A 19,837-nucleotide genomic window follows, 5' to 3' on the forward strand; every position below is an offset into this window, starting at 1 on the left:
ATCTCTTTTAAATATAGCAATGTGTATATGTCAATCCCAAACTCCCAATTTATCCCCCGCTCCACCTTTCCCCTTTGGTAACCATAAGTTTGCTTTCTAAATCGGTGAGTCTGTTTTGTAAATAAGTTCATTTGTATCATTTTTTTTTTCTTTTTCTTTTTTTTCTTAAAGATTTTTTGGTTATTTAAATGTTCTTTTTTTAAAATTTTTTTATTTTTTAATTTTTTTATTTTTTAATTAATTAATTAATTAATGGCTGTGTTGGGTCTTCGTTTCTGTGCGAGGGCCTTCTCCAGTTGTGGCAAGCGGGGGCCACTCTTCATTGCGGTGCGCAGGCCTCTCACCATCGCGGCCTCTCTTGTTGCGGAGCACAGGCTCCAGACGCGCAGGCTCAGCAATTGTGGCTCACGGGCCCAGTTGCTCTGCGGCATGTGGGATCTTCCCAGACCAGGGCTCGAACCCGTGTCCCCTGCATTGGCAGGCAGATTCTCAACCACTGCGCCACCAGGGAAGCCCCCATTGTTTTTAAAATTCCACATGTAAGTGATAGCATATGATATTTGTCTTTCTCTGTCTGACTTCACCTAGTATGGTAATCTCCAGGTCCATCCATGTTGCTGCAAATGGCATTATTTCATTATTTTTAATGGCTGAGTAATAGTCCATTGTATATATATACCACATCTTCTTTATCCACACCCCTGTCCATGGACATTTAGGTTGCTTCCATGTCTTGGCTATTGTAAATCGTGCTGCTATGAACATTGGGGGTATATGTATCTTTTTGGATTAGAGTTTTGTCTGGACATATGCCCAGGAGTGGCCTTCCTGGATCATATGGTAGCTCTGTTTTTAGTTATTTAAGGAACCTCCATGCGGTTCTCCATAGTGGCTGTACCAATTTATATTCCCACCAACACTGTAGGAGGATTCCCATTTCTCCACACCCTCTCCAGCATTTGTTGTTTATAGACTTTTTGATGATGGCCATTCTGACTGGTGTGAGGTGATATCTCATTGTAATTTTGATTTGCATTTCTCTAATAATTAGTGATGTTGAGCATCATTTCATGTGCCTCTTGGCCATTTGTATGTCTTCTCTGGAGAAATGTCTATTTAGGTCTTGTGCCCATTTTTTGATTGGGTTGTTTTTTTGATATTGAGCTGCCTGAGCTGTTTGTAAATTGTGGAGATTATTTCCTCTTCAGTCACATCATTTGCAAATATTTTCTCCCATTCTGTGGGCTGCCTTTTCATTTTGTTGATGGTTTCCTTTGCTGTGCAAAAGCTTTTAAGTCCCATTTGTTTGTTTTTGTTTTTATTTCCATTACTCTAGGAGGTGGATCGAAAAAAGATATTCCTGTGATTTATGTCAAAGAGTGTTCTACTTATCTTTTCCTCTAGGAGTTTTATAGTGTCCAGTCTTACATTTAGGTCTTTAATCCATTTTGAGTTTATTTTTGTGTATGGTGTTAGAGAATGTTCTTATTTCATTCTTCTAAATGTAGCTGTTCAGTTTTCCCAGCCCCATTTATTGAAGAGACTGCCTTTTCTCCATTGTATAGTCTTGCCTCCTTTGTTGTAGATTAATTGACCATAGGTGCATGGGTTTATTTCTGGGCTTTCTATCCTGTTCCATTGATCTATATTTCTGTTTTTGTGCCAGCACCATACTGTTGATTACTGTAGCTTTGTAGTATAGTCTGAAGTCAGGGATCATCATATCTTTTTTTTTTTTTTTTAACTTTGGGTTTATTTATTTATTTATTTATTTATTTATTTATGGCTGTGTTGGGTCTTCGTTTCTGTGCGAGAGCTTTCTCTAGCTGTGGCAAGTGGGGGCCACTCTTCATCGCGGTGCGTGGGCCTCTCATTATCGCGGCCTCTCTTGTTGCGGAGCGCAGGCTCAGTAATTGTGGCTCACGGGCCTAGTTGCTCCGCAGCATGTGGGATCCTCCCAGGCCAGGGCTCGAACCCGTGTCCCCTGCATTGGCAGGCAGATTCTCAACCACTGCGCCACCAGGGAAGCCCCCATATCTTTTTATAATAAGCTGGTAAACGTGTTTCCCTCAGTTCTGTAAACCATTCTAGCAAGTTAACAAACCCCTAGGAGGTGGTTTTGGGAGCCCTGATTTGCAGCTGGTTGGTCACAAGCATAGGTGACAGCCTGGGACTTGAGTCTGGCATCTGAAGTAGGGGGGCAGGGGCAGTCTTGTGAGACTGAGCCCTTAACCTATGGGGGGGGGTCCTGATGCTCTCTCCAGGTGGATATTGTCAGAATTGAGTTGAATTGTAGGACATGCAGTGGTGTCCCAGAATCGTTTAGGGTAGGGGTGGAAAAATCCACACATCTGGTGTCAGAAGTGTTGTGAGTGTGGTCGTAGTGTGAGAACAAAGGAGAAGCAAACAGGAGTGTAGTTTTTTCTTAACAATGGTGAAAACCAGAGGACTCAGGTTTGAAAGTGGTGGTTTGGATCCTTTATTTTGTTGTTTTGTTTCTGCCCATTGAGTGCCTGTGTGTTGGTGATGGTGTTTGGGGCCATAAAAAAAGGACGATTGCTAAACTCCATTGGGACTTTTTACTATTACTGCTGCCCAGACACTGTACCAGAGTCCCCTTGCCCCGATTGGCCCCTGCCATCCGCACCAGTGATGGGGTTGCCCAAGTCTTTTGCAACATGGTGGTTTAAGAAGATGCATCTGATGTTGTGTGTAAGATAGTAGAACAGAGGCAAGAAGACTAGCTGAGAGGTACTGCAACAGTCTAGATGCGATCTGATCACAGCTTTGACTGTGTGGTGTTAACAGTGGGGATAGAGACAAAAGGATGAATTTGGTAACTGTTAGGAAGGAAAAGAGCCTCAGGACTTAGTATAAATTTACAACTTCCTCTGTATGAAGAGAGATTTGGGGGCTGGAGTGGCAGGCAGGCATGTGGAATGATTCCACTTCCTCTTTCACAGGGAAGATAATTAGATCAGTGGTAAAAGCTGGAGATAGTGGGTCCATATCTGAAAGGACTGTTGAGCAGCCAGAGCCACTCAGCGTCAAGATCACTGCTGGTGGAATTACCGTGGGCTCTGGAGTCAGGCTGAGCTAGGTCTGAGTTCTGGGTCTCCTACTTCCCCACATACCTTGGGAAAGTTAGCCTCCGTGACCCTCAAGTTCCTCATCTGTAAAATCAGAATAATACTTTGCAGTCATTAAGAGGATGAAATGAGATGTATATAAAGGGCTAGTCCTTTTCCAGAAACATTGTAGGTCCATTAACGGTAGCTATTGGTATATTTAAATACCAAGCTCCCCATCATGAGAAATATCTAAGCGCAGGTTAAGCTGCCTCTTTTGGAGAATGCTCTAGAAGGTTTTGAAATACTGGTGGCAGCTTGGATACGAAAATGTGTAAGGTCCCTTGCATAGCCTACCAGCAGTTCCGCTTCTAAGGAATTCGTTCTAAGGAAGCAATCTGATTGAAGGTGCATGAACAAGATGATAATTGCAAAATTGTTTATTTGGGCTAAGAATGAAAAACCCAAATACCCAAAAATAAAGATACATCACTGTCATGAAATACCATTCAAGTTATTAAAAATGTTGGTGCGTGTGTGTTTGACACGGAATGGTAATCACATACTAACTGAAAATGCAGATTATTAATATATATTATATTCCATTTTAACAATATTTATTTAAAATATTTGCATTAAAAAGCCCTGGGAAAATATGCTTCAAATACTCATGGTGATTATCTCTGGATGGTAAGTTTTGGGGCAAATTTAATCCTTTTTCTTGGTTTGTCTGTATTTTATAATTTTTCTCTAAAGAGTGAGAATTACTTGTGTAATAGTAGTAAGTATAAAAAACAACAGAGCTCTGTGGTTCTGTCAACTGCTCGGGTGAGGAAAGGACAGAATGGTGGAGGCTGACCCCAGACTGACCCTTTCTTCCCTGCAGCTGAAATCCAAGAGTGTGGCAGAACTCCAAAGCCCAGAAAAGAGGAGCCTCAAAGCAGCCAGCCCTGGTGAGGTGAAGGCCCCAGGAGCTCCAGGTGATAGAACCCAAATCAGACCAGAGCCAGAAGTCCCTGCAGATGAAGACGCCTGTGGAGGCCGCAGCCCCAAGCCGCCCAGCTACCTCCATCCTGACCCAGGTGTTAGGGAGGGGCCGATTCCAAAAGGTGGGGGACTCTGAGCCTGTGGGCTGGGGAGCCCCCGGAGATGCCAGCAGAAGGTGGTCTGCTGGAGGGCCCCTGTGAACCTGGAAGAGGAGGGTGAGGGATGCCTGAGGTATGGGATGGAAGAACTCCTGTGACAGCCTTAATGGATCCAGGGGTGGGTCAGACGATGTCAGGCAGTAGTTGTCAAGCACTTTGATAAGTCTTTATAGGGATTAAAATGGCCCAGAACCCACACTGGGCATCCCATTACAAGCAACTGTAGGCATTTAAAAGGCACAGTAAGATGGGCTCACAGGACCCGTCAGCTGCCTAGTGGTTTTACAGAATGGGAGATAAAGCTGTCCACAGTCTTGGGATGTCAGTTGTGGAGGCAGCAAACAGTGCCTGTAGGGAAAAAGGTGGCAATGGTAAGGCCAAAAGACTGACCTATCTGTGCTGGAGGTCAGGCTGGAGACCGCCCTTCTGTCAGGCACTCCATCACAGGGAAGGCAGAAATAAAGGCAAAGTTGGTCCCACAGTGTTACCCACCTGAGTCCGGAAGAAAATCAGGCAAAGGTTGGGATATAAAATCGGGTTCAGAAAATTTGTCCTCCCTCAACTGAGTTTTTTTTTTTTTTTTTTTTTTTGCTGCACCACACAGCATGCTGGATCTTAGTTTCCCGACCAAGGATCGAACCCATTCGCCCTGCAGTGGGAGCTCGGAGTCTTAATCACTGGACCGCCAGGGAAGTCCCTCAACTGAGTCTCTTAAAATGAGAGTTCTGTGGACTCTGCGTCTTCTGGCAGTTGGAGGCATTCAGAGGACATTTGCTGGCCTGAACAAAGGGACACAAGAAAGGAGCCAAGAAGGGCTAAGGAGTTTGGGAGATTTCATTTGCAATGTGTGGGCAACGTCAGTGCAGGGGAAGATGGACCAATTAGAAGTTGCACTTGAGGCCAGTGGGATAGGAGAGCCGATCAGACTGTGGGTAGGGCCAATACAAATCCTGACAGCTCGATTGGGGAAGACGGGGTGGGTGGAGTGATAAAAATTGGGGAAGGGGACTGTCAGCCAAACAAACGCTGCCCACTAGGTGTCTCAGGTCATCCCCATCTCCTGCCTGCCCCGCCCCACTGCCCACCGACTGTCTTTCAGAATCAAGCCCTTCAGCCAGCACAGTCACTTGCAGCTGGTGTAATCTAAGGGCACAGAGATGGGAATACAGCTGGTGGGCTTGGCACTGCCAGGACAGCATGTGTGCAGACAGCAAGGACCTCCAGGGGAAGACCTTCATCTTCACAGGTGCCCTGGAGTCAGGGTCTCCAAGAAACTCGCCCTTCAAACCTGTCTTCAGTATTTCTCCTTAGACCCACCTATGAAATGAGAGGATTGCACTAGTGGATCTCTAAGGTCCTTCTTGTGACATTTTGGGATCCTATGGCTCGTTCCATGTAGAATGGAGGAGTCCGAGTCCAACTTTGTCCGACGGAGGAAAAAGATGACTCTTCTAGACTCAGCAGTGTCTCTCTCTTACTCAGTTCCAACCCTAGCAGTAATGATAAGCTAATCTAGAGGGTCTTGATCATGACTATCAGCGTCACCTGGGAGCCTGTTAAAAACAGATTCTTAGGCCCCACTGCCATTAACTCTGGACAGAATCTAGAAGCCTAACAAGTCCTATGGGTGATTCCAATCTTCCGGAAGATTTGGGAACCAACAGCCAGTGTGTCCCAGCTATGGCTGCACATCAGGGTCACCTGGGGAGCTTTAAAACCGCTGATACCAAACCCCCGCCTCAAGCCAGGTCCCCGTGGACTTAGTCTGGGGCTGGGGCCCAGGAACCGGTTACCTTAAAGGCACCTCAGGTGACTCTACTGTGCAGCCAGGTTAAGAACCTTTGCATTTGTCTAATTCTAGAGCTTCTTCACCCAATACAGAAGCCACTCAACAGATAGGGCTGTTTAAACCTAAATGAACTAAGAGCTGAAAATTCAGTTAAGTTGCACTAGCTACATTCAAAGAGCCCTATAGCCACCTGTGGCTAGTGGTTACAGCTTCAACAACACAGATACAAGTACAGAAAGTTCTATTGGTAGCACTGCTTTAGAAAGCTAGTCCCCAGTTAATTCCTACTCAGTGCACCATTATGCACCGAAGAATCTGACTTGAGATTGTGTTGCTAAAAGTACCATGAAAGAGTTGGATGAGCGTTTGCCTCCCACAGGCCTGGTGCCTCATATCCAGTATCTCATTTGCTTGTTATCAGCTCTGCAAAATAGACCAGAGTGGGATTATTGCTCCTACTTGATGAAAAAAAAACCAAACAAGAACCAAGGCTCGGAGGAAGAAAGTGATTCGCTTAAGATCCCACAGCTAGTGGGTGGCAAGATTAGGGATCAAACCAGAAATCTGGACTTCTAGTTCAGTATTTCCTGTGATATTTTTCACAAAGAAGGGCCCTTAGAGACTGAGTGGTCTGAACCCCTCATTGTACAAATGAAGACACTAAAAATCAGAGAGGGAAAGAGACTGAAGATGCAAACTGATGATAAAACTGAAACTAGCAGACTGGTCTTTAGCCTTCAGTGCAGGACACCGTATGAGATAGCCAAGCGCATGGAGAATGGGGATGGGCAGGTAAAGTAGGATTTCTAGTCCCCACCAGGGACCTTATGCTTGTGGGTGGTGGTAGAGCATCAGGAAGCAACAAATCTGTCAAGCTCATTTTCTCTCCTTCCAGACCCAGAGGAACTCTTTGTCCTCACAGAGGATTATATGAGGCGGTGCAGCCGTGCAGCTATCAGCCAGTTCCAGTTCTCTGTCAGGTGACCAACGCCCTGGCCCAGGTGACACTGCATTGGGAGTTACCCCCTAAGGAGTTCCCCGTGGATGAGACCGACGTCTCCTTTTCAAGTTTTATTTTTATTATTTTTTTATTGAAGTATAGTTGGTGTATAATATTATATAAGTTACAAGTGTACAATATAGTGATTTACAATTTTTAAATGTTATACTCCATTTATAGTTATTATAAAATATTGGCTATATTTTCTGTATTGTACAATATATCCATGTAGCTTATTTAGTACCTGATAATTTGTATCTCTTAATCCCTTACCCCAGTATAGTAACCCCCTCTTCCCTCTCCCCACTGGTAACCACTAGTTTGTTCTCTGTATCTGTGAGGACAGACATCTCCTTTGTTGTGAAGAGGGCTTCACCATCCACTGGCCCTGAGCTTCCTTGGCTGGCTCTCTCTTCTGAGTGGCCAGCCTGGGCAGCACGAGGCAAATCTCTACCAAGTACGTGCTGATCTGCATCAACTGTGTATGAACCTAGGGCTCTGGGTGGGCAGGGAAGGGGGAGGTTATGGGGAGGGATGCCTCCTTTGGGCACCTCAGGTTGGGGTTCTATGGATTATGGAGCTCTAAACAACCAACCAGATTTAACAGTGCTCCACATATTCAACCACCTTGTCTGACAGCCAGTCAATCAGCTTAAGCTAGCTTGCATCAGGTCAGCCTGTCTATTCACCCACCCATTCTCAAACTGTTCCACTGATCCACCCTTCTTCCAATCAACCATTCCATTCATCCATCCTCCATTAATTCATTATACCCATTCACATGGCCTCTATCAATTCAACCATCTCAACCATTTATCCTCTTATCAATTTAACTATTCCTCCTATTCATTCAACTATTCTCCCATTCTGTAGGTAGTCTTTTCATTTTGTCAGTGGTTTCCTTTGCTGTGCAAAAGCTTTTAAGTTTAATTAGGTTCCACTTGTTTATTTTTTGCTTTTATTTCTTTTGTCTTAGGAGACTGATCCAAGAAAATTGCAATGATTTATGTCAAGGAGTGTTCTGCCTATGTTCCCTTCTAGGAGTTTTATGGTTTCAGGTCTTACGTTTAGGTCTTTAAAACATTTTGAGGGGTTTTTTGGGGTATATTTTTGTATATGGTTTGAGGGAATGTTCTAATCTCATTGTTTCACATGTGGCTTTCCAGTTTTCTCAGCACCGCTTCTTGGAGAGACTGTCTTTTCTCCACTGTATATTTTTGCCTCCTTTGTCATAGGTTAATTGACTGTAGATGTGTGGGTTTATTTCTGGGCTCTCTATTTTCCATTGATCTATGTGTCTCTTTTTGTGTCAAGATCATGCTGTTTGGCTACTGTAGCTTTGCAGTATAGTCTGGTGTCTGCAAGGGTTATACCTCCAGCTTTGTTCTTTTTTCTCAGGATTGCTTTGGCAATTCTGGGTCTTTTGTGGTTCCATATAAATTTTAGGATTCTTCTAGTTCTGTGAAAAATGTCCTGGGTAGTTCGGTATGGATTGCATTAAATCTGTAGATTGTTTTGGTTAGTATGGCCATTTTAATAATATTAATTCTTCTAATCCAAGAGCATGGGGTATCTTTCCATTTCTTTGAATCATCAGTCTCCTTCATCAGTGTTTTATAGTTTGCAGAGTATAGGTTTCTCACCTCATTGGTTAAGTTTATTCCTAAGTATTAATTTTTTGATGTAATTTTAAATGGGATTTTTGTTTTTTACTTTCTCTGATATTCCATTACTAATGTATAAAAACACAACAGATTTCTGTATATTAATCTTTTATCTTGCTACCTTGGTGAACTCATTTATTCTGATAGTTTTGGGGTGAAGACATAAGGGTTCTCTAGAGTATCATGTCATCAGCAAATAGTGACAGGTTAACCTCTTCCCTTCCAATTTGGATACATTTTATTTCTTTTTCTTGTCTGATTGCTGTGGCCAGGACTTCCAATACTATGTTGAATAGAAGTGGTGAGAGTGGACATCCTTGTCTTGTTCCTGAATTTAGTGGGAAAGCTTTCAGCTTTTCACTGTTGAGTATTATGATGGCTGTTGTTTTGTTGTAAATGGCCTTTATTTGTTGAGATATGTTCCCTCTATATCCACTTTGACAGTTTTTATCATGAGTGGTTGTTGAATTTTGTCGAATCCTTTTTCTGTGTCTATTGAGATCATGTGAGTTTTGTCTTTTGTTAACATTGTGTATCACACTGATTTTGCATATATTGAACAAACCATCCTTTTGTGATCAATCATGGTATATGATTCTTTATTGTTGAATTCAGTTTGGTAATATTTTGAGGATTTTTGCATTTATACTCAAAGATATTGGCCTGTAATTCTCCTTTTTGGTAGTCTCTTTGTCTGGTTTTGGTATCAGGGTAATTGTGGCCTTGTAGAATGACTTTGGGAGTGTTCCCTCCTCTTCAGTCTTTTGGAATAGTTTGAGAAGGATCAGTATAAGTTCTTCTTTATGTTTGGTAGAATTCCCCAGTGAAGCCATCTGGTCCTGGACTTTTGTTTGCTGGGAGTTTTTTAAATTACAGGTTCACTACTAATGATCAGTTTGTTCTTTTTTACTTGGCCATGCCACATGGCTTGCAAGATTAGTTCCCCTACAGTGGAAGCATGGAGTCTCAACCACTAGACCACCAGGGAATTCCTGATCAGTTTGTTCTAATTGTCTGTTTCTTTTTCTTTTTCTTTTAATATTTTATTTATGTATTTATTTGGTTGCACTGAGTCTTAGTTGCGGCACGTGGGTTCCTTTGTTGTGGCATGCAAACTCTTAGTTCGGCATGCACATGGGATCTAGTTCCCTGACCAGGGATCGAACCTGGGCCCCCTGCATTGGGAGTGCAGAGTCTTAACCACTGCATCACCAGGGAAGTGCCCCGTCTGTTTCTTCTTGACTCAAGTCCTGGCATGCCATTTGTTTCTAGAAATTGGTACATTTCTTCTAGGTTGTCCAATTTGTTGGTGTATAATATTCATAGTGTTTCCTTAATGATTTTTTGTATCTCTATGGTATCAGTTGTTATTTCTCCTCTTTCATTTCTTATTTTATTTTAGTCCCCTCTTTTCTTGGTGAGCCTGGCTAAAGATTTGTCAATTTTGTTTATCTTTTCAAAAAAAACCAGTTCTTGGTTTCCTTTCTATTGTTTTTTTTTTTTTGATCTCTGTTTCATTTCCTCTCTGATCTTTTAGTTCTTTCTTTCTACTGACTTTGGGCTTTATTTGTTCTTTTTATTATTCTTTTAAGTTGTAGGTTAGGTTGTTTGAGATTTTTCTTGTTTCTTAAGGAAGGCATGTATCACTATGAACTTCCCTCTTAGAACTGCTTTTGCTGTATCCCATAGATACTGGAAAGTAATGTTTTCATTTTCGTTTGCCTTGAGGTATTTTCTGATTTCTTTTTTGCTTTCATTGCTGACATGCTGGCTTTTTTTTAGGAGCATATTGTTTAGTCCTCACATGTTTTTCCATTTCTCTTTCTGTAGTTGACTTCTAGCTTCATATTGTTGTGGTCAGAAAAGATGCTTGATATAATTTCTAGCCTCTTAAATTTGTTGAGGCTTGTTTGTGACCTAGTATGTGATCTATCCTGGAGAACATTCCATGCACACTTGAAAAGAATGTATATTATGCTTTTTTTCTATGTAGTGTCCTGTGGATATCAATTAAGTCCACCTGCTCTATTGTGTCTCTTAGGATCTCTGCCTTATTGATTTTTTCTGTCTGGATGATCTGTCTATTGATGTCAGTGAGGTGTTATAGTCTCTATTATTGTATTATTGTCAGTTTGTCCCCTTATGTCTGTTAGTGTTTGCTTTATATATTTAGGTGTGCCTATATTGAGTATGTATGTTAACGAGTATAATATCCTCTTCTTGTATTGCTCCTTTTATCATTATATAATGCCCTTTGTCTTTTGTTATAGTCTTTGTTTTAAAGTCTATTTTGTCTAAGTATTGCTACCCCTGCTTTCTTGTCATTTCTATTGGCATGAAATAGCTTTTTCTATCCCCTTGCTTTTAGTCTGTGCTTCTTTGACCCTGAAGTGAGTCTCTTGTAGGCAGCATATTAAAAGGTCTTGTTTTTATCCAATCAGCCACCCTATGTGTTTTGATTGGAACATGTAGTCCATCGACATTTTTTCATACATATTTATTTTAAATTTTTTTGGAGTATAGTTGATTTACAATGTTGTGTTACGTTCAGGTGCATGGCAAAGTGAATCAGTTATATATATATATATATATATATATATATATATATATATATATATATATATAATCTCCACTCTTTTTTTTTTAGATTCTTTTCCCATATAGGCCATTATAGAGCATTGAGTAGATTTCCCTGTGCTATATAGCAGGTTCTTATTAGTTATCTATTTTACATATAGTACTGTGTATATGTCGATCCCAATCTCCCAATTTATCCCTCCCCCACCATCCCTGGTAACCATAAGTTTGTTTTCAACATCCATGACTTGACTTCTGTTTTGTAAATAAGTTCATTTGTACCCATTTTTTTAGATTCCACATACAAGGGATATCATATTTGTCTTTGTCTGACTTACTTCACTCAGTATGACAATCTCTAGGTCCATCCATGTTGCTGAAAATGGAATTATTTTGTTCTTTTTTATGGCTGAGTAATATTCCATTGTATATATGTATCACATCTTCTTTATCCAGTCCTCTGCTGATGGACATTTAGTTTGCTTCCATGTCCTGGCTGCTGTAAAAGTGCTGCAATGAACATTGGGGTGCATGTATCTTCATGAACTTTGTTTTTTTCTGGGTATATGCCCAGGAGTGGGATTGCTTTGTCCTATGGTAGTTCTATTTTTAGTTTTTAAGGAACTTCCATACTATTCTCCATAGTGGCTGTACCAATCCACTGACATTTAAAGTAATTATTGATAGGTATGTGCTTATTACCACTTTATTCCTTGTTTTCCAGTTGTTTTTGTAGTTCTTTGTTCATTTCTTCTTTTTGTTTCTCCCATTGTGGTTTGTTTGTTTGTTTATTTATTTAGGCCAAACCACATGGTTTGTGGGATCTTAGTTTCCCTTGGCAGTGAAAGCACAGAGTTCTAACCACTGGACCACCAGGGAATTCCCTCATTGTGGTTTAATTTTCTTTTGTAGTATGCCTGAGTTCCTTTCTTCTTGGTTTGTGTATCTATTATAGATTTTTGATTTGTGGTTACCATGATCTAGTTTAAATTGATAATCATTTAAGTTCAAACACATTCAAAAAGATCTATATTTTTACTACCCCTCCCCACATTTTGCTCTTGATGTCATATTTTACATCTTAATCCTTAACTATTTACTGTTTATTTTAGTTGTAGTTGCTTAAAAATTTTTTTTGATCTAAGTGCTGGCTTATTTAAGTGATCTTCGATCTTTATATTTGCTTTTCTTATTGGGATTTTCCCTTTCCTGCAGAGTCTTACTACTTTTCCATTTAGTGAAGACCCTTCGACATTTCTTTTAGGGTAGGTTTAGTATTGATTAATTCTTTTAGTTTTTGCTTGTCTGAGAAATTCTTAGTTTCTCCTTCTATCCTAAATGATAATCTTATTGGGTAGAGTATCCTAGGTTGCAGGGTTTTCCCTTTTAGGACTTTGAATATGTCATGCCACTCCCTTCTGGCTTGCAAAGTTTCTGCAGAGAAAGCAGCTGATAGCCTTATGGAGTTCCTTTGTATATGACTCTTTGTTTTTCCTCTTGCTGCCTTTAGAATTCTCTTTAACTTTTGCTGTTTTGATTATGATATGTCTTGGTGTGGGTCTGTTTGATTTCATCTTGTTTGGGACTCTCTGTTCTTTCTGTACCTGGATATCTGTTTTTTTAGGCTTGGGAAGTTTTCAGGCATAATTTCTTCAAATATATTTTTGATCCCCTTCTCTCCTTTCTTCTTCTCTGGAACCCCTGTAATGTGGATGTTAGCACATTTTATATTATCCCGTAGATCTTGCGTATTTCTTCCTTCCTTGCTCCCTCCCTCCCTCCCTCCCTTCCTTCCTTCCTTTCTTTCTCTTTCTCTTTCTTTCTCTTTCTTTCTCTCTCCCTCCCCCCTCCCTTTCTCTCTTTCCTCCTTCCTTCCTTCCTTTCTTTCTCTCTGTCTCTCTCTTTCTCTCTTTCTTTTCTTTCCTCTCGCTTATCTTTCTGCCTGCTGTTCTGATTAGGTGATTTGCATTATTCTGTCTTCCAGATCACTTAGGCGTTCTGTGTCATTTAGTCTGCTATTCATTGCTTTTAGATTGCTTTTAACCTCAGAGACTGAATTACCTATTTTTGATTGGGTCTTTATAGTTTCTAGTTCCTTATTAAAATGATCTGTGCTTAGATCAATTCTCTTAACTCATTTCGCATTTTTATTACCAACTTTTTGAACTCATTGTCTGGTAGGCTGATTTATCTGTTTCATTATTTTTTCAAGGGTTTTCTCTTGCTCTTTAAATTGGGAGTATTTCCTCTGCCTTTTCATTTTATTTAACTTTCTCTCTCTATGAATTTAGGCAAAACAGTTACTTATCGTGGTCTCGAAGTGGTGTTTTTATGTGGGAGCATCCCTATGTAGACTGTGTGTGCCAGTGTCTTCAGTGTGAGGGCTGGATTTGATGTGGACATCAGCCACATCTTTCCTCAGGGTGTGGTAACCACTATCACCTTGAGAAGGGGTGTGATTGGTATTGGAGAAGCCAGAGCCTGCACAGGGTGTGAGGTGGGACTCACTGTCTGCTCAGTGGTGGTCGTAGGCCTGTTGGGTGGGGCCCGCTCCCAAGTTGATGGAGTAGATGACTTGAGGGTCAGGCTCAAGCTGGCTCTGTTGCCTTTTAAGTGTGTTTTCCTCCTCCCTGCACTGGGGCCTTTGCCCCAAAGGAGGGTGACGCTGAAACAAGTGGGGCTCCTGTGCTTACAGGGGTCTGATGCACTGCCTGTGTAGGTGGCTGCTGCTCCGTTCAGACGCAGCCCATGGTCGCGTCGCTCCCTGTTGTGTTCGTCTGTCCCGGATCTAGTGCAGGGCTGTGGTATGGAGTGGGTAGAGCTGGAGCGTTCACTAGGCTGCTACTGGGGATGGTGGCCTTGTGGTGGCGGGAACTGAAGTGGCTGCACAGCCCACAGTCTGGGCTGCTTCTGTGGTGCTGTTTAAGTAAGCGCCAGCAATGGCCACTGCTGCCCCACCTGGACCACACCCCAGGCCCCCAGGGCACCTCTGCATCCCTAGACAGTCTTTTCCCAGGTCCGGGCTTTCCTAGATCCAGTGCCAGGCCGTGGTGTGGAGTGAGTGGGGCCGGGGTGTTCGCTCAGCTCAGGTTGGGGATTGTGGCGAGGCAGTTGCTGCTAGGGCAGACCCCTCCACCCTGTCTGCTGGCAGGCTGGTAGCCCTGTACTCCTCACGAGTGGAGTCCTGGCTTTGCCAGCATTTCTGTCTGTCCCACTGGTTCTCCAAGCAGCCAAGAGGGCTTGTCTCCTCCGTGTAGGACCCCAGGACTGGGACACCCAGTATGTGGCTCAACCTACTCACTCCCCAGGGCGAGTATCCACCCATCTGATCTACCTCTTAGTCCCCTCCCAGGCTCACAGGTGCTGACCCAATGCTTTTCTTCCCATCCTACCCAATTCTGCAGGAATCTTTTTGTAGCCTTGGTTACACAGGAACTCTTCCAGTTTCCAGTTAGTATTCTGAGAGACTTGTTGCACACGTAGATGTATTTTTGATGTGTTTGTGGGAGGGAGGTGAGCTCCATGTCCTCTTGCTCAGCCATCTTGTTCGGGCTCTGACCCAGACCCTCATTCCAACCATTCTAACAATAATTCAACATATGTGTCCCCATTTCTCTCCCCTTCTCTCCATGGCAGACCCTTCTTTCTCCCCCGAACCCACCATCCAAGCTTCAGCAACATTGGTACAACTGGGAGAGAACTTCAGTGTGATCTGCACCTCTGAGCCAGAGGTGGCTGTGGACTTGAGTTGGGGATATCCAGGGCAGAAGGTAAGAGGAGGCAGTGTGTATGTGGTGGTGGTGTATCAGGGCAGGGGTGTGGGAGTGAAGGCTTGGGATGAGGGCCAGGAGCCAGAGGGGAGACAGGGCTTGACTGGGAATCTGAGCAACCTGCATTCTAGTCCCAACTCTGACACTGCTTCTCTGAGTGACCTTGGGGAAGTCACTTCCTTTTCTGGGCCTCAGTTTCCTCATTTGTCAAGTACTTATCAGCTTATTGTATAAAAATATATAATTTGTTTTAATTTGTCCAACGATTATTGAGCACCCACCATGGAGCAGACACTGAACTAGGTGCTGGGACTACAATGACGAATTAAAGAGAAAGATGGCTCCCCCCTCTTTGCAAGCTTACAGTCTAAATGGGGAGGAAGAAGTGGGAGATGAACAAACACGATCATCTACACAATACTAAGTGCTCCATCGAGGATACAATAAGGCAATGTGAGCGGGTCTACTGAGATAGTGGTCAGGGAGTCTTCTGAGGTGACACTCAAGCTGAGACCAAAGTGGCCCAAATCCCATGAAAATGGGTCTTGAACAAATGCTCACGCCCTGTGGCTGGGTGTGTATGTGACAGGAAATGGACCAAATGCATTAGTAACTGTTTCCTGACCATCCCATGTGGGCCCAGACCTTCCCCAGGTGGTGGTGGTGTTCTTTTCTCTCAAAGAACTTAACCCATAACCTCAAACATCTAAAGAAGAATTGTGCTAAGCAGTAGGCTACCAGCCGTGCAGACTTCAGGAATTCTTAAAAGAGCTTCCTGGAGGGACCGGAATTTGAGGTGCAAAGACTTGAAGGTGAGCCCCCCAGAGGCCTTAGGAAGTAGAGAGAGTGAGGTATCATTCTCCCACTTGTCAAAAGTGGAAACTTGAGACCCAACAAAGGGAAAAGAACACCCCGATGGCTGGGAGACACTGGCTTTGCTAGGCCAGCGTTTCCACAGACATGTTCCTTGGAATGGCAGAAAACCAAAAAAATCATACCACCCCTCCTCCAAAAAAAAGCGTCCTTAGGAAAACACTGCCTCTTAAAAGCATTTGCCTTGGAGATTCAAAACACACAGGGACACGTGTTAGACTTAGTGGTCTGAGTCCCCCCAGTTTTACTCTGCTTGACTATTTACCAAACAATTTTGCCCCCCTCTGCGGAGGGAACACCCCTTAACATCCCCACAGAAGCAGAGTGCAATAAAACCCACACCGGAAAGTGCCGAGTTACCTCCTGCTTCTCCTTGAGTCGGGGAGGAGATCCCAGCTTCCCTCCAGGGACTTGAACAGCTTATTTTTCCACAGAGAACCTGGCCTTTCAGGTGCTCTAATACTGAGGTGTGACCTTGGCCAAGTTGCTCCTCCTCTCCCTGAAGGGGTACATTGTGCCTCTTACCTGCCCACTGTGCCCCAGTCAGAGGTGGCACCTGGGGCAGCTGATGGACAGGTTTTTTTGTCCCTGCAGCTGGGTCCACCCCCCGATGTCCGTGAGCAGGCCCATGGCGATGTGGACAGGTACGCCAGGAAAGCCAGGTAGGATGCGGGGAACACCCTATATGTGGAAGAGACCTGGGCCGGGGACGCTGGCATTGACACCTGCCAGGCCATGAACCTTCAGGGCCCAGGGACAGCTACCACCCGTGTCCTTGTGTTCCCCCACTCCCTGGCATCCAGGTGTAGAGCAATAGGTAGAAGCAGGGGTAGGTAATCGTATGAACCTTGGTGGTTTTGATGCCAAGGAGGTGCCCCTTGCAGAGCAGAAAGAACCTTCACGTTCACCCCCTACACTCTGCCAGCCCATCACTGCTTTCACCTCTTGTTTCAGCCTCACGGCCTCACTCCAAGCCTCGCCCTATTCTGACAGCCAGCCTTTGAGCCAGCCTTTACGCCAGGCCCAGGCCCCATACCAAGCCTGGGCAAAGCCAGGGCCCGTGGGGCCCCGGTACCTGAGGAGGACCCCAGAACTGCTGGTGAGTCCCCCCAGGCCCCAGGACTTACTTCTCAAGGATCCCTGCCCCTAGCAGAGGCCTTGAGTAAGGACCCACCTCCGCCCTCTCCCAGAAAAACAAGAGGCCAAATCAATGCAGTATCGCATGTTTTTTACTTTCCATAGCTTGCCTGCCCCAGGGTGAGGGTAGGACCACAGTTCACCTCCTCACAACCACCACGGGCTACATGAGGGAAACCCCACTTCCCACAACCTGCCCCTTCTCCAGCCCTCAACTCTCTCAATTAGAACGATGTTTTCTAAAGTGCATTCTGCAGCCTGAAGTGCTCAGGTTGGGGGAGAAACTTGGTCAAAGATGTCTAGGAGATGCTGGACACTTTGCTTCCTCCTTGGGAGTTTGCAGTGCATGTTAGCATATTAAAGGCTCTGAGAAATCCTGCAGTTTGCAGAGCTGTTTAACTGGAGTGAACCTAGAGTTTCCCAAATTACTTGGCTACCCATTCTTTTCTTGGTTGTGACCATTAACGTCCAATGAACTAGCCTATCCTAGTCAGGCTTTGGGAAAAGTTACAGGAAGGAGTATGTGTGTGATTCACTCCAGAGCTGTCCCCAAGGCTCCTGGATAACCTGTTTGCCCAGGGCTGGAGAAACAGAGTCACATCCGAACCCCTAGAACTAGAAATGGCTGAAGCCCAGATCTGGGGCAATGAAGAAGGCAGTCTGGGATGATGGAGGAAACCTCAGCTCCTGTGAGTTGACTTTTCCTACGTGATGGTCCGGGGGGCTGGGGGACCCCAGGCAAGGCCCATTGGCTCCTGTGATCTCAGTTTGCTCTCTGCTAAAGCTGGGTAAGAACCTGCTTTGAGGATCTTTTGCAGACCAAGGAGGGCGGTGTGTATGAAAGCATTTAATTAAAATGCTTATACAGGGGCGGGATTGTTACTGTTTCCAGAAGACCAACACTTCCTGAGAAGAATCTTGAATCCACAGACAGTCAGGACTGGACAGGCCTGCCAGGGTTAGTTATTCGAGCCACCCCTTTGCACTGATGGGGAGGCTGAGGGCCAGGATCGTGGGCCTGGGGTCAGGGGTGGTAGAAGGAATTAAGTGGAGAGCAGGAATGAAAGAGAGGACTGGTAAGGGTGGGGGGCAGTCAGAGCAAGGAGGAGAAAGACCAAGTCTCAGACATGACCTCCCAGAGCCTGGGGAGGAAGAAAAAGTACAATAAGGTGAAACCTGGATGCCAGATGAGACCCTAGTCCTGGCTCTGCGGGTCCCACTCCCCACCTTGGTTTCCTCATCAGTACAGGAATGAGGTTCCAGCTTGGCTGTCGAGGGTACTTAGATCCACTAGGTGGCCCCCGTGTCCTGATGGCACTGAGGCTGAGGGACCGGGAGTGCCGGGCAGTGAGCCTTGCCCGGTCCAGGAGGAGCAGCTCTGCCAGTAACCCCTAAACTGACCGGACTCTGGGCCTGGGACCGGTGCCATGCCTGATCCAGTGCCCCCTTCCCAGCCACTCACCCTCCCCAGTTTGATTCACAGCATGTGGCCCCTGTCCTCCCCTGCCCCCCAGCCCCTAGTCTAAACTTCAGACAAGCCTAGAATGGGACACTAGGGCCGTCTGTTCAGTTCCCCCAACTGGTTCAGAGGCTGAGAAAAGGCCGGGGTGGGAGTGGGGCTTGGGGGGGGTGGCTGCGGGAAGTGAGCTAGCTTCAAAGCTGACAAGTTACGACCGGGGGTTGTCCCCTCTTGGTCAGATGACCAATGTGGCATGGCTGCCCCTGGGGAAAGCCTCAGAACTCCCCGATCTGAACAGACAGAAGGGGAGGGAGGAAAGGGCTCCTCTTGCTTGTCCCCCGCGCCAACTTGAGGGGCCTCCGAAGCCCCGTGGGTGAGTCTACGTGGCCCAAGCCCCCAGGGCTGACCGGGCACACATCCTGGCTCCCCATCTCACTCCCACCCTGGTCCCCTCCTAGGGACAAGAGGCCCCTGCTGTTTTCTCTGCCAAGTCCTCGAGAGAGAGCTGTGACCACAGCATCCCGGCGGTCCAGGCCCTATGTGGCGAGGAAGGAGACCTCAGTGGGGGTGAGAGAGGCCAGCGGGAAGGCGGGGGAGGCGTCGGCCCCGAGGACCCGGTACAGCAGCTCCTCCTTCTCCTGCTGGAGCTGCCGGCGTAACTGCGACTCCTTCTCCAGGGCCTCTCGGGCGAGAAGCAGGTCCTCAGAGAGCTGCCTGTGGACACAGACAGAGCCCGGGGTTGCCGGCGGGGAACCGCCCCTCGGGGTCTCCATCGACCGCAGCGACCGCAGCGACCAGCCCACTTCTCCAGGAAGCCTGCCCGGGGGCCCACCGCCCCGTCTGCCTGTCCGCAAAAGGCAACTCCAGCTGTTGACCAAGGAGCGTGGCCCTCACAGGCAGACAGCTCTGGGTTCAGATCTGCTCCACCACTGAGATGCGTTAACTCTGGACAAGGTATTCAGTCTTGGTGAATTTGTAAAATGGGAATGATAACAGGACTGGCTCTTAGAGTAATTACGAGGATTAGATGAGATAATGTGTAGTCAGCAAATTACATCTGACACATGATCTTAGTTCTCATTTACTGATCCCTTACAACTGATTCATTCATTCATTTGGCCTCTTGAACCCTAAGCTTCCTGTTCCTCCTTCCTGGATTGGGCTTTCCCATGGAGCCCACTTAGCCAGGATGGAGACAAACAGATATTAATCAGCCCTGTGACTTCTGTTTCCAGGCAGAGCCGGTCCCTTGGGATTTCCCTTTGCTGACCCCCCCAAGCAAAGAGGAGCCGCATTCCCCAGACAGGCCTGGGGCATGGGGCTCACGTCAATCCATTCCCAGGGCCTCTTGGAGA

The 19,837-nt window shown here is 45.3% G+C and overlaps 1 protein-coding gene and 1 pseudogene across 2 annotated transcripts in view; one reads left to right on the forward strand and one right to left on the reverse strand.

The window, feature by feature from the left end:
* The first annotated feature begins 2,038 nt into the window (after positions 1 to 2,038).
* LOC309623498 (platelet-derived growth factor receptor-like protein) lies at positions 2,039 to 18,550 on the forward strand (annotated as a pseudogene). The gene is made up of 7 exons (XR_014249939.1): positions 2,039 to 4,286; positions 5,313 to 5,459; positions 6,898 to 7,141; positions 7,371 to 7,482; positions 14,880 to 15,013; positions 16,481 to 16,530; positions 16,841 to 18,550. The product of XR_014249939.1 is annotated as a platelet-derived growth factor receptor-like protein (transcript).
* Positions 17,098 to 19,837, reverse strand: part of CCDC69 (coiled-coil domain containing 69) — a 36,139-nt gene continuing 33,399 nt past the window's right edge. Inside the window, exon 9 of the mRNA XM_082381530.1 lies at positions 17,098 to 19,196. Coding sequence (XP_082237656.1) covers positions 19,019 to 19,196 — 178 coding nt within the window. The 3' untranslated portion in view covers positions 17,098 to 19,018. The remainder of the gene's footprint in view (positions 19,197 to 19,837) is intronic.

The sequence above is a fragment of the Balaenoptera borealis genome (genome assembly GCF_965194805.1).
Source record: "Balaenoptera borealis genome assembly, chromosome: 2".
NCBI classification, from domain to species: domain Eukaryota; kingdom Metazoa; phylum Chordata; class Mammalia; order Artiodactyla; family Balaenopteridae; genus Balaenoptera; species Balaenoptera borealis.